This window comes from Vanessa cardui, chromosome 25 (assembly GCF_905220365.1).
Source record: "Vanessa cardui chromosome 25, ilVanCard2.1, whole genome shotgun sequence".
NCBI classification, from domain to species: domain Eukaryota; kingdom Metazoa; phylum Arthropoda; class Insecta; order Lepidoptera; family Nymphalidae; genus Vanessa; species Vanessa cardui.
The window spans coordinates 6,117,859-6,134,539 of record NC_061147.1 but is presented as its reverse complement, the minus strand read 5'-3'; the positions used below and the strand labels follow the sequence as shown (position 1 = coordinate 6,134,539).

General features: G+C 33.7%; 1 protein-coding gene across 2 annotated transcripts in view; it reads left to right on the top strand.

The window, feature by feature from the left end:
* LOC124540478 (endothelin-converting enzyme homolog) overlaps positions 1–16,681 on the top strand; it is a 74,417-nt gene that overhangs the window by 31,821 nt on the left and 25,915 nt on the right. Inside the window, exon 1 of one of the 2 annotated variants that reach the window (XM_047118082.1) lies at positions 2,933–3,520. The exons of the other annotated variant lie outside the window; for it this stretch is intronic. Within the exon in view, the coding sequence (XP_046974038.1) occupies positions 3,242–3,520 (279 nt within the window). The 5' untranslated portion in view covers positions 2,933–3,241. Of the gene's footprint in view, positions 1–2,932; positions 3,521–16,681 lie in introns of those variants that run through there. 2 annotated transcript variants of the gene reach the window in all.

Genomic DNA, 16,681 nt, shown 5'->3' with positions numbered 1-16,681 from the left:
TCAGAATATGAGGTGGGTGGTGCTGTAATAATAAATAAAATAATATTAATTTATTAGTAAAGTAAATGTAAATAAAGAATACACAAATTATATATCAATAAATAAAGTAAAAGTAAAGTAACAGCCTGTAAATTTTCAACTGCTGGGCTAAGGCCTCCTCTCCCATTAAGGATAGCGTTTGGAACATATTCCACCACGCTGTTCCAATGCGGGTTGGTGGAATGCACATGTTGCAGAATTTCGACGAAATTAGACACATGCAGGTTTCTTCACGATGTTTTCCTTCACCGCCGAGCACGAGATGAATTATGAGCACACATTAAGCGTATATAGTGATGCTTGCCTGGTTTTTAAACCGAAGATGCACGCGTTGTAACCATCTCAGCTCTTAATGAATAAATGAGGTATATTTAGATTTTATTTGGTACAACTATAATTGGATTAAATATAATGATAAAATTTCGGACAATATCGTCACCAGTAAATTACAAATTCACGGCGTAACAACCTTTGCTTGACATTTTGAGGCGATGTGTAAGGTAAAGCAGGTTTAAATAATTTCTTCGAAATTATCATAATTATGATGATATCCTTGACTACAAATTATGGTATATAATTATAAGCTTACATAAGGATAAAGTCAGTTTATGGCGATAAGGAAAAACTTTTAATGGTCACATATTTCACTTTGACATACTATTCTTATTGGCGGCAGCTATGAGCCATGAAACGTGTTCTAGAGTGGAGACCGCGTCTCGGCAAACGTAGTGTAGGACGTCCTTAGGCACGGTGGAGTGACGATTTACGCAAGGCGGCAGTCAGGAGCTGGATGCTAGTAGCCGGAGAAAGACCACAGTGGCGTGCACTTGGAGAGACCTATGTCCAGCAGTGGACAAAAAAGGGCTGATGATGATGATGAGCCATGAAAGTGGGTACCAATATAATTTTAATATGCAAAATCTAAAATTGTATTTATTTTAAGGATGATGTATAATATGTTCTTGTATGGGGCTTCGCACAGGCTCGTACACGCACTTAATGGACAGACTACCAACACGTCTACTCTCGCCAGTGGCTCTCGTATTATTCACGTGGTGCGAATGAGACTGTCGAACGAATGACAGAACGAATACTTGTACGAATGAATGAATGGATGAATAAATGCAAACACTACAGATGATTCGATCTCTGATGTTTATATATATATATATATATATATATATAGATAGGTAGACTAGTGGTCCCTCTCGGCTTCGCTCGCCTTTTTAAGGTGTTCGTTGTCACGTGTCAGGCAAAAATGTAGCCTATGTCCTTTTTTGGATTTCAAGCTTGCTTCACACGAAATTTCATCAAATTCAGTTCAGCGTTTTTTTCGTGAAGGAGCGACAGGCACACAGATATACAGACAGACAGAGCTACTTTCACATTTTAAATATTATTATAGATAAAAGCGAGAAAATCCTGAACGTCTTATTAAAGTACGACTACTGTGTATGAGCGTTGTGTATCTTTATTGTCTGTAATGAACCCACTTACGTGGATATAGAACCCACTTATAAATAAATAATCCTACTACTATTATAATGGCGAAAGTTTGTATGTATGGATGTATGGATGTTTGTTACTCTTTCACGTAAAAACTACTGAATGGATTTGAATGAAACTTTACCACAATATAGCTTATACATCAGAATAACACATAGGCTAAAATTTTTGAGGTTTCTAATGTGAGGTCGTAAAAAAACACATTTTTTATCCTTTACTTTGTACGAGAAATAATGGCTTATTTACGAAGCGATTTTAAGCGATTACTTGACTAGATGGGACGAATCTTAAGTCCACGCGAACGAAGTCGCGGGTAAAAGCTAGTAATAAATAAATATGAGACAACATCACATACATTACTCTGATTCCAATGTAAGTAGCTGAAGCACTTGTGTTATGGAAATCAGAAGTAACCACGGTACCACAAACACCCAGACCCAAAACAACATAGAAAACTAATGGTAATCTACATCGACTCGGCCAGGAATCGAACCCGGGACCTCAGAGTACAAATCTATATATATCATTATAATAAATGTAAAAGTAACTTAGTATGTCTGAAGCACTTTCACGAACAAACCGCTGAACCGAATTTCATGAAATTTCGTATGAAGCAAACATGAACTCCAAGAAATAAATAGGCTACTTTTTTTACTGACACGTGACAAAAACACCTTAAAACGCGAGCGAAGCCGCGGGCAACTACTAGTACTGTACAATCTTGTGCCTTGTAAGATTATCTTAATCACTTATTCAACTTTGATTAAATAGAGGCGAATTTTTTTACCCTTTTACGGATGTTTTTTTGGATTATAAACTTTAATTTCATGTATCTTAAACGTCTATTGTTAAGAGATCCTCAAAATAAAGAAGAGGCCTCATCCCAGCAGTGAGGTATTTATACCTGGTGTTTTTTGTACCTTTAAACGACTTTAGTAATTTCCAAATTTTGTCATTTCAACATCCACTCCAAAACTATTTCGTCTAAAATGTTTATGACATAATATTTTGATTTGCAAGAGTTTGCGCGACATATTGATTCATTCATAATGAGTAAAAAATATATACAAATAAATAAAATATATTTAAATTTAACTCAATTCAATTCATGAATATATCATGTACCAAAAATGGCGGAAATATTTCGGCCCTCGAAGGTTACTGATAAATTGTAACGATATGGGGGTCAGCTAGCAATACATGATATAAATTTATCTCGATACTTGGCTGAAATGTTTTATTGTATATGTAAAATGCGCACGCGCCGCGGTCGTTGAGAATCTATCTCATTACAGTATCGCGTCGTTTTTAAACGCGCACGGACGTGTAACAATTTAGCATTAACTCGATCATTGACATAGAAATTAACATAAATATAGAAAATTTAAATAACTAATCGTGATAATAATTATTAAATAAAAAAAAATTGTTGTCGAATAATTTTCGCGCCAATATTAATAATTTAAAATATAGCATCAATAATGTGATCTAAATTATTGTGAATTATCAATGTAAGTGAACTTAGATATGTGAGTAAGATTAAAAATGTTTTATAATTAGAGACACCATTCCTTCGATTGGAAACATCACAACCAAAGAAACAAAACAGCCTAATCACAATAGTGTGTATACATTAATAAAAATAAATCATAAAATTAAATTTAAATACAAAATTTGAGCTGGCTCAAATACGACTATGGCATCTATCCCCGATTCGCCAACATCCAGTTCCGCGTCCGAAGAAAACCCTACACCGTCTCCTGCTCCGGAAGCTGTGAACAAATTCAATTGGATGAAACACGCTAAGAACGCAAGGAACAACCCATTTGTAAAGGCCCGTCCGACTTTAAACAGGGAGAGTTCGACGGCGGAATTATTCACTCGCGAAAATTCGAGTTCTGATTTCTTTCAAAATTCACGTCTGAATCTTTTCGATACCGCGCCTAAACCGGAAGTCACACAGGGATACAACAAGGTAAATAAATCCATGCATTTAATTTATAAAGACTTTCCTAAATTTCAACAAAAAGGCTTTAGAAATTATTAGGTGACAAACGTCTTATTCTGAAGAAATCGTTCGACGTTTCATATTCGCTATATTAAAGACTGTTTATTATTATTATTTACGCTATGGAATGAACATTTGTATAGAAATTACTTATGTCAACAGTTGTAGACTGTAGTTTGTTTCAAGGTCATGAGAAATAATTAAGCCAAAAATTGTTCGTAAAATGAAAACAATTTTTTTAGGATCTCATTCAATAATCTTCAATGTTTGATTTATTCCAATATTTTCATTTATAAGTTTACTACTATTAAATGCAGTAGGTCATTGTGTTACAAATTAAATGATGATTATTTTTATGATATCCCAATGTCTATAGTATTAAGGAAATTAATTCTGCCTGTCTCTCTGTTGCCCTTTTACTGCTAAGCCACTGAATTGAATTTGATAAAATTTGGTATGAAGAAAACTTAAGCCCCAAGGAAGTGTAGGCCTTTTCGCTCTTAAAGCCTAATGACTAACTCTTAAAACGCCAACGAAGCAGCGGCAAAAACTAGTACATATATAATTACAGCATTTCAAGTTATATGACATCCACGATTGAGCATAGCTAATATCTATATAAAAGTGACTTTATTTATTTTGCTTTCAATCCCCTACCGATCTTGATAAAATTTTGCGAACATATTGTCAGAAAGACCCTCAAAAGTTCGAAAATAAATAAGATTAAAAAAAAAGAAAGAAAGACACTTCCCCTCTCAGCCTCTCATGTGGATAAAACCGCAGATCATAACTAGTTAGGTTAGTTGAAATCCCGATTGTGGCTTCGACTTATCTTGTTCTTGATCAGCTATTCCTGATACAATTTCTGGATCTTCTTTTACGTCTGATCTACTGTCTTAAAGTAAAGTATTTTTTTTAGTTTTCCATGTTATCGTATTGATTCACTATCGTAATAACCGTTCGCTGTAAACATTTAACAATAAGTCAAAAATCTTTTCTGACGTCTTCACTAATATTAATTATGTAAATATATTTTTATTTAACATTATTACGTGCGTCAGCGGTGCGTTCTTGTACATATATTATGATTTGTTTAATATTATGTTTTTTATTTTATATAATAACATCTTACGGACAAATATGTGGTTGCCACAAACCATAGTGAATAATGCTGTAAGAAAGCAAGATATAATAAGTATTGCTGTTTCTTGGTAGGTATGATAACTGCGTGGTACCTTTCCTTGGATATTCTTCCTTAATAATATATGAACATACATAATTCCCTATTTTGATTAACCTTTTTTTTCTAAGGTACATTACACTGCATCCCAAGGTCAAATGTTATTATGCCCAATATATTTAAATAGGTCATTAATAACGATAGTGGTTTCAATGAAACGAGTTCACGGTTTGATGGACAGTAATTTGCAAAACGTGTTTTATTTCTGCGTTTCTCTGCGTGCTAAGTACGTAAATATGTTGGTAATGTCATCTCTTTCTGGTATCAGATTGCTGACCCATAAATATATGGGAGTGAAGTGATAGCACTCTATTTATGCACTCTATTTGTCCATAGTGCATGAAAAACCTCATCTGATCTATGAACAAATTCGTACACAAGAGAATTAATATATAATGTTAATCTTTACTAAGTATATAACACTTATTAAATTATTGTGAATTAATGTGAATAATAATAAGAGCCGAGATGACCCAGTGGTTAGAACGTGTGCTTCTTAACCGATGATTGCGGGATGTACGAGACGAAATGTACTTGCATTTCGTAAATGTATTTTCGTGTTTCAAACGCGACGCCATGATTAGTAATGGCGCGTTTTAAAGTGTTTACATTTTCGTTACGCGTGTAATCTTAAATAGAGCCGGGGCTAATTCTACTAACGGCAATTATATGCTCTTGATTCTTTTACGATTGATCCTCTGATTGGTTGATCAATTATCACTACATAGTATAAAACAAAGTTGCTTTGTCTGTCCTTATGTCCCGCTGTAAGCTAAAATCTTTCAAAATACGCAACGGATTTTGATGAGATTTTTTTTAATAGATAGAGTGATTCGAGAAGGTTTTTGTATATAATACATGGACAATATAGTATAGAAACACTGATAATTTAAGTAGTTTGTAATGTGATATAGTAAATAAACAAATTCTTTAGTATTTTCAGTATCATAGCACCCGCGCGAACCCGAGGCGGTTCGCTAACTCGCTCGTATTTATTTAAGTGACGCTTCGATTCCCATTATTTTCCTCATAGCTGTGACTATAGTACAGTCATTGATTAAACTGTAACGGCTAGATTACGATTCGATTACGATATAGAGACGATTTGTTAGTAGAATTACCCTGCTGTAAACATATTTATGTTCAACTTAATATTCACGATAGCAAAGTTCCTGATTCAGCTCGTTAGGACAAAATTTATATGGCTTATGGAGGTTTCTTATCTAACAGCTTATCTTTTAAGAATAGAACCATTTAAATTCCATGCTCCTTATCATTACCTATTATCAACCACTAATGCAGTTTTTTCTCTAAAAGTACTTACTATGTTTATTTTTTAGAGTTTCATTTATCCTTAGTACATATGGGTCAAATTAATTTGAAACTAATTCTACAATTTCGCTCATTATGTTGACACTGGTATTAATTAATCAATAGCAAAGTAGGTTATCAAAAAGTTTAATAACCTTAACTTTAAAACATTTGTTTTTTTTCGTCTGCTAATTCTCAATGTTGTACATTAACTCTGTATGAATTAGGTCTATAGGTACTGTATATAAATGTTTATGCTGGAACTAATTTAGGAATCAGAATATTTAAATATAGAATTTTATAATTTATAAGGTTTTGTTTTTAACGAACTTTCTTTTTACAACAATATGAAAACATCAGTGTAATTATTTTAGGCTGAAACATTAGTTGTCTTTAACAAAAAAGAAAAAAAACTGTTAAATATTTGTCTTGGTCAAATTCCATCATGTAAAAGACAAGTGGCTTGTTACTGTATGCCAGTAATCTCGACTGAGTTAAATGAAATTGGAAACAATCATCGGTGATTTTAGCGTGAAATATTCGTAACATTGTAGTCATTATCAACTTTAATGCGCAGTAGTTTTTCCTTTCTTAAAGGCCGGCAATGCACCTGCAAGCCCCTTGGTGTTGCAGATGTCCATGGGTGGTGGTAGTCACTTTCCATCATGTGAGCCTCCTGCTCGTTTGCCACCTATGTAATAGTAGTTTTTTTTTAAAAAACTGAGTTTTATTCGCCTACACAAATAAAAAAAGAAACATAAATATAGATAGGAACTAATAATTTGAAATTGGAACAGTAGTTTTAGAGCATCATCAATAGAGACGAGGTATTATATTTATGAATGCATGTATTATGTCTAAGATCGCGCTAAGAAAATGTTACAAAGAAATATAAAACCTTTTTGTTTATTTTCCTCAGCAAAGGAAACTGCGGTAAGACAGGATTACTAACTGTTTTTTAGAAAGTATCCAAGATTTCTTTTAATAAGTCTACGTGGCTTATCATAAATGTCTAAATTATTTTTAATTAAAGAGATGCTTCTTCTTTTGTGCCATTGCGTTTTATTACTCTCAAATATTATCTTAACTTCGTGGGAAAAGGTTATATACAAACCTTTCTGATCACCATCATAGCATAGGGCTTACAACAGTGTTAACGTATATAGATGTTGATGGTGATGATGACCAAATAAAATTATATTTGGAATATAAAAAAAGAAGTATCGCATTGTTAAGAAATGCACAATTTTAATCACAATTTATTTACAATGTATTTTTTTTAATGAATGAATGATAACTCTTTGCGCGATATGAACGTTGAATCATATTACAATTGGTAAGGAATCACGTGAAAATAATTATACAGACCATTCTATAACGAATAATTATGATGACATTACTTTGTACACGAGCTTTTAATAATATCGCAAAGAGTAATGACTAAAGAATCAATTACGATGATTGCTATCATTGTATAGTTTAACTGACCCGACTTTTTATGTGAATATATTTTATGAGTCAATTAAATGCCATAGATTACAACAAAAACAACAACAACAACAGTAAATTCCCACCGCTGGGCTAAAGGCCTCCCTATGAGGAGAAGATTTGGAACATATTCCACCACGCTGTTCCAATGCGGGTTGGTGGAATACACATGTGGCAGAATTTCTATGAAATTTGTCACATGCAGTTTCCTCACGATGTTTTCCTTCACCGCTGAGCACGAGATGAATTATAAAGACAAACTAAGCACATGAATCAGCGGTGCTTGCCTGGGTTGAACCATCATCAGTTAAGAAGCACGAGTTCTAACCACTGGGCCATCTCGATTCGTAAGCGACTTTATTATATACTATGTAATGATAATGAAGTCAATAAAATCTTGAATTGAAATGACTGTTCAATTTATAGAAGTTTAATTGTAGTTAGTCATTTGTTTACGTCAACGTCGTCAAATAGACTATCCTATAGTATATTTTTCTCTTTTGTCACGGTGTTTATTCACGCTATTTAGGTACGGAATATTATGATAATGTCACGTTATGATAAAGACACGTATGAGACTGGTCAGCCTTAAATGATATGCTTTAACGACGACAACAAACAACAACAACAGCCTGTAAATTTCCCACGGCTGGGTTAAGGCCTCTTCTCCCTTTGAAGAGAAGGTTCGAACATATTCCACCATGCTGTTCCAATGCGGGTTGGTGGAATTTACATGTGACAAAATTTATATGAAATAGGCAGGCTTCCTCACGATGTTTTCCTTCACCGATGAGCACATGAATATTTAGTGGTGCTTGCCTGTCTTTGAAAACGCATTTTATGGTTAAGATGAATGCGTTATAACCACGGGCCATCTCAACGCACTTCTAGTAAAATTTAATCAGATTCTACCTTATCACCAGTTATCTACCGCCAATAAGTAATTCATTGTATTATTTTGTTTTACTATGTAAATGGTAAGTTAGTTAATGTTATATCAGATCGTAGTTTTTTATTACTAATTTGCTCGTTTTTATCTCAAATTCATCACATAGTCAAAAAAAGTCGCTTACCGCTGTCTGTCCCTATGTATGCTTATCTTTGAAACTAGACGACGGATTGATAACTGTTTTTTTAATAGATAGAGTGTTTTTAGAGAAAGCTGATTGTATATAATAAATGTACAATGCAGTACAGAAACGAGAACAATGTTGAAGTAAGTATATTTAGTATCATAGTAATAAATAAAAAATAATTTAACTGCATGGGGTTTCAGTTTGGAATATTGTATTAGAACAGAGGATGTAATTTGCATTGCAAACTCCTTAACCAGTACAGGAAATTTTACGGTTATTTAATACGGTTTTTTTTTAAATAAATAGTTATCGCGCTATACAGCCGCCACATTTTCACCAATTCGTTTAAAATGTAACCCGTAATCATATTAAACTACAGTCTGAAATGTCATCTAGATTCAAGACAATAAGTTAATGGGGCTGTTCTTACACGATTAATCAAAATTAACGAACCGGTACTAACTGGAATAAATAAAATTGTTTACAGCTGGTTGAGCATCACTGAGGAAAAAATATTTCCGTAATATTTTTGTATAATGTGTATGATTTTTACGAAAACACGGCAAAAAGCGAGGATTCGTGGATTCGGCGCTGTGGTTTGTCAGTTGTGACGTCACGACGCAAACAAGTTCAAGGGTGTTTTGATTTTCTATCATTAACACTATATATTTGGCTAATATAGTTTATTTTTACATAATCAGTATAATATAAAAACGGAAGTTGATTGTCTCATTAATCTAGTCACAAGCTTACAAGGCTACATGCCCGGAGCTATGAGATCGAACTCCAAATCAATTAAGGATTTACTAATATTCCTATTTACCCCTCATTTTTCTTATCACTTGTGTTAGGGCCATTCCTAATTCAAGTGATAAGCTTAAAAGTATGACAACAGCCTAAGGAATCAGGAACGATCTTGAGACTTTTACATCACTAGGTGGCCCGTAAACCATTGCGCTTTTTTGGTATTTGGAAAATTCTCAATTGCATCCGAAGTTTGGCAATGTACTCACTGCATTGGAAAATGACATAAGCCCATCCTTCGCTGATAATTTCCTGTCATCGCAATTATGTGCGCAAACAGTAATGGCCTCTAAAATTTCGAGCGTAGCCAGTTTCCAACGAGGTTGTCCGCCCATAGCCTAAATGGGTCAGGAGGACAAAACGACGTACTTACAACATATTTGGTGCAATAGGTATGAGTTTGTGTGTGTTTTGCATCATTGTGCTATTCACACTTGGATTACTTGGGCTTCGGTGTATTAGTGTCTTATTGCCTCCACTGAAGACAGGCGGGATAGTTTATTTTTCGCCCAATTATCTAAATTGCGATCAGGAAATGTTGCTAGCATTCCTGCCAACATTTCACGCTTTATCTTATTATATTTTTTTTATCTGTAAACATCAATTGAATATTGACCAAAAAAAGTACAATAAGTATCAGTGCTTTATGGAATGCCGCCAATGTAGGTACCACCAAATCATCATATCATTATGGATTCTACCCACAAGCAATAGTTTGTATTTTTATGTTCCGGTTTAAAGAATGACGGAGCCAATGTGACAAGGGACATTTCCAAGTTTCCAATGTTGGTGGCGTGTTGGTGATATAAGGAATATCACCAACAAAAATAGCAAAAACAAATATAATTAAAACTCTTTTGCTATAATTAATTTACTTCTACCATCATCAGACTACCTTTGTAACTGTATTTTCATATAATCATAATTATTTTATAACTTCGGCCTAGTTCAGGCGCTCATACTCATAGAATAATTGTACGTTCAATTTGTAATTCTGTTCACAAGGTATACATTCATTTTTCGTCGTATTTATGTTGTATTCGGATGACCACCTCGAATTTCTGTACTTCTTTATATTTTAATAAAATGAAATGAATGAATGATGAGTTTGTCATACAGTGCCAAAGTGTATGGCCATTGGTAACCATCATTGGTAGCCCAATGGACCGATTGATTTATAAGTAATTTTTCTCTCGAATAGACCAGAGAAATCGAGTCAAAGTAATCGCTAATTTTGGCTATCGAATGGAATTTCAAATAACATTACATGTACGATATCGACATATGTATAATAGATCTATATTTAAGTCTTAGCGTTGGGATTTCTATGTTAAAATTAGAATTTCAACGAGTACTTGGGCTAGTATTCGATCTCGTTTTGTATTGGGCTAATCGCGTTACCTGAACTTATTTCTTTTTTTAAATTAAGTGTTTTATAATTAAAGTAAACATATAATAATATTGGACGTATATTTTGATAATTAACTAGCTAGCTATGAATGTGCGCGTTTGAATTTAACTTAAAAAATATATTGTACAGTTCACAGATTTTACAATCACTTATTACTTATTAAAACTAGCCTAAGTTATTCCTTATTACATAAACTATCTGCTAACGAAAGTCCCGTTAAAATCGATCCAGTCTAGTCGTTCCAGAGATTCCGAAATACACCGTGTGAAGAAAAACACCGTGAGGAAACATACTTGTGACAAATTCAACGAAATTCTGCCACATGGGTATCCAGCAACCCTTATTGGAGCAGCGTGGTGGAATATGCTCCAAACCTTCTCCTCAAAAGGGAGAAGAGGCCTTAGCCCAGCAGTGGGAAATTTACAAGGCTTATGATGACTAAAATATTTTGTACCTTAAAATACTAATGGTATACAAACGTTATCTATCAAGGATGTAAGTTCACACTATCGCGCTATTTGGATGTCATTGACCTCATATACAATGGAAAGATTATTTAATCTGTATCAGTTACGACTGCCGTTTATTTGTGAAAACTATTGTTATAGTATTAGTGATCTACATTTCTTACGTACGTATTTGGAACTAGCTTCCGACTGTAACTTCACTTGTGTTTTTGGAGTCGTCCATGTTTCCTTTATACCAAATCATTAAATGCGGTTGTAATATTAATATAGAAGCATCAATTTTGATAGTCACAATTTTTCTCCATAATTATGACCGTTCACGACCTTTGACCCGGGATAACTTTCTAAGCAATATAGTAGGACACAGCTTTGACGTAGCATCGGTAAATTAAATAAAACCGATTGCTGCCGATTTACACAACCAACAGAAATAGCTCCCTAACGCGCCATTCGACGCTATTCGCCGCTATAGATTCTCGCGTCGAATATATTAGGTCATTTAATATTACAAGTTATTACGTTCGTGTAAGATCATATTCACATAAGAAATAAATATTGAAAATTTGGGATAGCGTACTTAATTCGGATGTGATCGGTTTTACGAATTTTGCCGATGCTACATCTAAGTTGTGTCGTACTATACATAGATCAATGGGGACATCCAAAAATCCTGCTTTATCCCAATTTTTCCGAATTTCGTTCTTAATTTGATGATTGATTTAAAATGTTTATTCACCTCACATTTCAAAATGATGTTTTTTTATTATTATTTTATTATAGCGTTGTAATATTAATAAATAAAAAGTAAAATTAAATGAATTTGTGATTTATTAATTGACAGGCTGTTATAAGTTTGACGTGTCTGTATAAATGTGTATGTGTCTGTCTGTGGCATCCAAAACGAATGATCCGATTTTAATGCGGTTTTTTTTGTAGGAAAGGTATATCAGTCGAGAGTGTTCTTAACTATGCTTGGTGGAAATCGGTTTTGGTCTTCAAGGTAATCAGGTCGTTTATTAGATGTGATAGGAATGTTACACACTCAGTTTGCTTGCAAGCATATGTGGCATCTGACATTTGAAACACTATTGTCTTCTGGAACCACTGAGCTGATCTGCTGTTAGGGCTCGATGATAGGAGACGTAATCCTGGACTGCCTTTTAGTAAACCCATCCGGTTTGGGCTCGTTGGATTTGTCTTAACTAGTTTTTGTTTCTCAACTAACTCTCTTTTTGTTTCTCATTGCCGAAGACCTGATGCTGGAAATCTGGAACCTCTGAGCTGATTTGATGATAGGGCTCGAAGGTAGACGACGTTACCCTGCTCTACCTTTTAGTAAAACCATCGAGTTTGGGCTCAATTTTTTTTTTATAAATATGAGACAACGTCACATACATTACTCTGATTCCAATGTAAGTAGCTAAAGCACTTGTGTTATGGAAAATCAGAAGTAACGACGGTACCACAAACACCCAGACCCAAGAGAACATAGAAAACTAATGATAATCTACATCGACTCAGCCGGGAATCGAACCCAGGACCTCGGAGTGGGTTACCCATGAAAACCGGTGTACACACCACTCGACCACGGAGGTCGTCATAGAATTTTTTGGTCGGGGTTTGTTTTTGAATTTTCAATTTAATTTATCTTTACTATATATTCTTGATGAACCGATTAATGATTTGATGAAATTGGCTTGAACTCTAACGAGGAATATAGGCTTCCTTTTTTTGTCTATCAGATGATAAAAGCCAATCACAAAACATATGCATCTAAATGAAACGATATAAAAAACGGAACACACCTAGTTATATGTATAACATAGTGAGTTCTACATCAGTGTACACAAAACAATATAGCATTGTTTGCAAGAAACTGACGCTATTTATTAAGAAAGTTATATTTTGCAATGAATGAAAACATTATCATTAAATTTATATATTTAGATGATGAATGATATTTGTAATTTCTTATAATTATAACAAACAAAGGAAACATATAAAATTTTACATGCCTTGAGTCTGTATGTCTACCATCTATAGGCTCAGAAACTATTTGACCGGTCATTATAAAAATTGTTATGCATATATGCTTTTTAAGAGCAGACTACTTGGTGGTAGGGCTTTGTGCAAGCCCGTCTGGGTAGGTACCACCCACTCATCAGTTATTCTACCGCCAAATAACAATACTCGGTATTGTTGTGTTCCGGTCTGAAGGGTGAGTGAGCCAGTGTAACTACAGGCACAAGGGGACATAACATCTTAGTTTCCAAGGTTGGTGGCGCATTGACGATTTAAGGAATACTTAATATTTCTTACAGCGTCAATGTCTATGGGCGATGGTGACCACTTACCATCAGGTGGCCCATATGCTCGTCCGCCAACCTATACCATAAAAAAAGACATGGCCCATTGGTTAGAACGCTTGCATCTTAACCGATAATTGCGGGTTCAAACCCAGGCAAGCACCGCTGATTCATGTGCTTAATTTGTCTTTATAATTCATCTCGTGCTCAGTGGTGAAGACAAACATTGTGAGGAAACCTGCACGTGACAAATTTCATAGAAATTCTGCCACATTTGTATTCCACCAACCCGCATTGGAACAGCGTGGTGGAATATGTTCCAAACTTTCTCCTTAAAGGGAGAGGAGGCCTTTAGCCCAACAGTAGGAATTTACAGGCTGTTGTTGTTGTTGTTGTATGTGCTTTTTGATATAGGAAGTGATTATGCTATCTCCATTGATGTAACTCGCCACCAGGTGGCGCTGCGATAAAAAGACTTCTACACCGTTCAACCGATTGTCATGAAAATGACTACGTCCAATTTTTTTTTATTTGTTCAACCGATAATGAATAATGAAATAAAAAAATAGAATTCAAATTCTATTCAAATATCAAATCAACGAACTCAATATCCGTCATTTGTAAATAAACATAAAATAATCATAACAATTATAATTTTCATTTTAAAATAAGATAATTATAAATTACATGTATGGGAATAATTGATTAACTATTTTGATTATACGAAAGTGAACAATAATCATAATTGGTAAGTATAATCATAACTTCAATAACAATGAGTCTTTAGTTTAAAATGCAAATGTAAGACAAATAACCAAAACAATAACTTATTTGTGTAAATTGAAAGCTATACTCTTCACATTATTTAAAATACCATCGAAGAAACAAAATATCGGAACATCGACAAGATATGTTTAGTGTCATAGAACCAAAAGAGGTATTAAAAAATACGCTTAGAAGCAAATAGAATCCGAATTTCTTCTTTGAGAGCTGCCGAAACAGTCAACGTAAAGATCAAGTTTCAAATCTTCGAACAAGAGCATCTTCTTCAAGAGCTAATGAAAAATATGTGCTGCTCCACTGGCAAAGTTTATTAATGACAACTGTTTGAACCACCAGAACCTCTTTTACCTACGCCGTGGAACTACTAAAAAGTTTAAATATTTCCTTCAGCATATTATAAAATTTATTACATGTTTTCAAGTGACATCATTTGGAGCGACAAATATTGTACAATACAATAATTTCGCGTCTACATTTAATGTGAAAGACAAGTATATCATCAGATTGGTTAATTTCTTCCAGTATCTGACGAAAAACCCCAGTTTCTGCAAATTGCAAAAAAGAAAAAGAGATTGATCGACGATTTTCAATACTACAAACCATCGAGAAGTCATCGCTTAATTAAGTTAAATATTTCAATATTGCTCTAGAAGATGAAGCAACAGATAATTTCAAAGTCATTGTTGAAGCTGATAGAAAGCAATCGAATAAACATTTTAGGCGCTTTAATGCTCCCATGACTCCTGAAGTCACAGCTGTAGTTGTTGGTATAGAAATTACAAAACGAGATATTGTTATCACTAAACGAGGCATAAAATCATACAAGATATCGCTGAAACACACCAATCGTATGACGAATTCTACGATTAACCAATTCTGTTTCTGCGTGCAGAAGATGGATACCATCTTAGACTGTATCAAACTAATATCACGACACGCTCTGTGACATCGAAGAGAGTTATGCATTTTATGCGTATCGTATAATGATTAGAGATAATCAATCTAATCATATTCTGAAGCGTCGTCAACTGTTACAACAATTCATTGTTGATATGTACGCTAAGGTGGAGCACGAAGCATTAAACTACATTCGATACAACATTAATTGGTTCTGGAAACTCGAACCGAATAGTACTGTAGAAATTGATTTACGAGGTACAATATCGAATGATAAAGTAGCTGCTGATATAGAATAAAGAATAATCCCACCAAAAATTAAATTTAAAATATTACCAAGTCTCTCGATTCATAGTAAAAAGTTTTGAGATCTCATAGAAGCCAAGTCTTATTGAAATTATTATGTAGTTATAAATCAATATTTAGTAATTGTATCAATATTTCTCTTTATATTATAATTATAGTGACTTGGTAAGCACTTCCATTTTCTAAGACATATGCATTAATATGGTGAGGATGTTTTGAAGTACGTTCCCAAGTGTGGTCAAGGTTGTAAATGTAACAACATGGATATTCGATAGAACCGGATAAAAGAGGACGTGCCGGTGTGATGAAAACTTTTACAGACTATATAAATTTAAATAATATGGTACAATCAAATTTACATCGAGATTACACAAACAAAAACATTCTCGTTAATCATATCTGACTTCGGATTCAATAAAAAGAAGACGTGATCTTGAAAATAAGTTTCTGGGTGTCTCACCCTATCAAAAAATCATTGAAGAAGAGGAAATAGATGTCAAATATTGAATGAAATAATTTTTAAGAATCTTGTTATAACTCATATGTTTCTTGATTTCTTCCTTTATTATTTCTACATTGTTAATGATCATAAATTAATTAAAAATTATAAAAATATTTTGCTGCGACTAATGTCCAGCGAAGCGGGCGGGTATAGCTAACACAAAATAAGTTTATTAACATGTTTTGTCAATAAATATATTTAAGTAATAGAATTATACATTAATTATATTTCTTACTAGATCATATGGATATAGATGATATATACAACCTTGTCTAAGTAGGTACCACCCACTTATCAGATATTCTGCCGTCAACCAGTAATGCTTGGTATTGTTGGGTTCCGATTTGAAGGGTGAGTGTTGTCAATTTAGTTTCTTTTTAATACTTCCCGTATCTTCTCGTTTGAATACAAAAAAAGAATCGATAAATTAATTGTTAAAATTTTATAATGACAAAAACAGTTGTGTAACGTTCGTTGATTCATGGAAGCTAAATAATAATATAATCGTAATTTGTATTTAATTAAGATAATTATGAG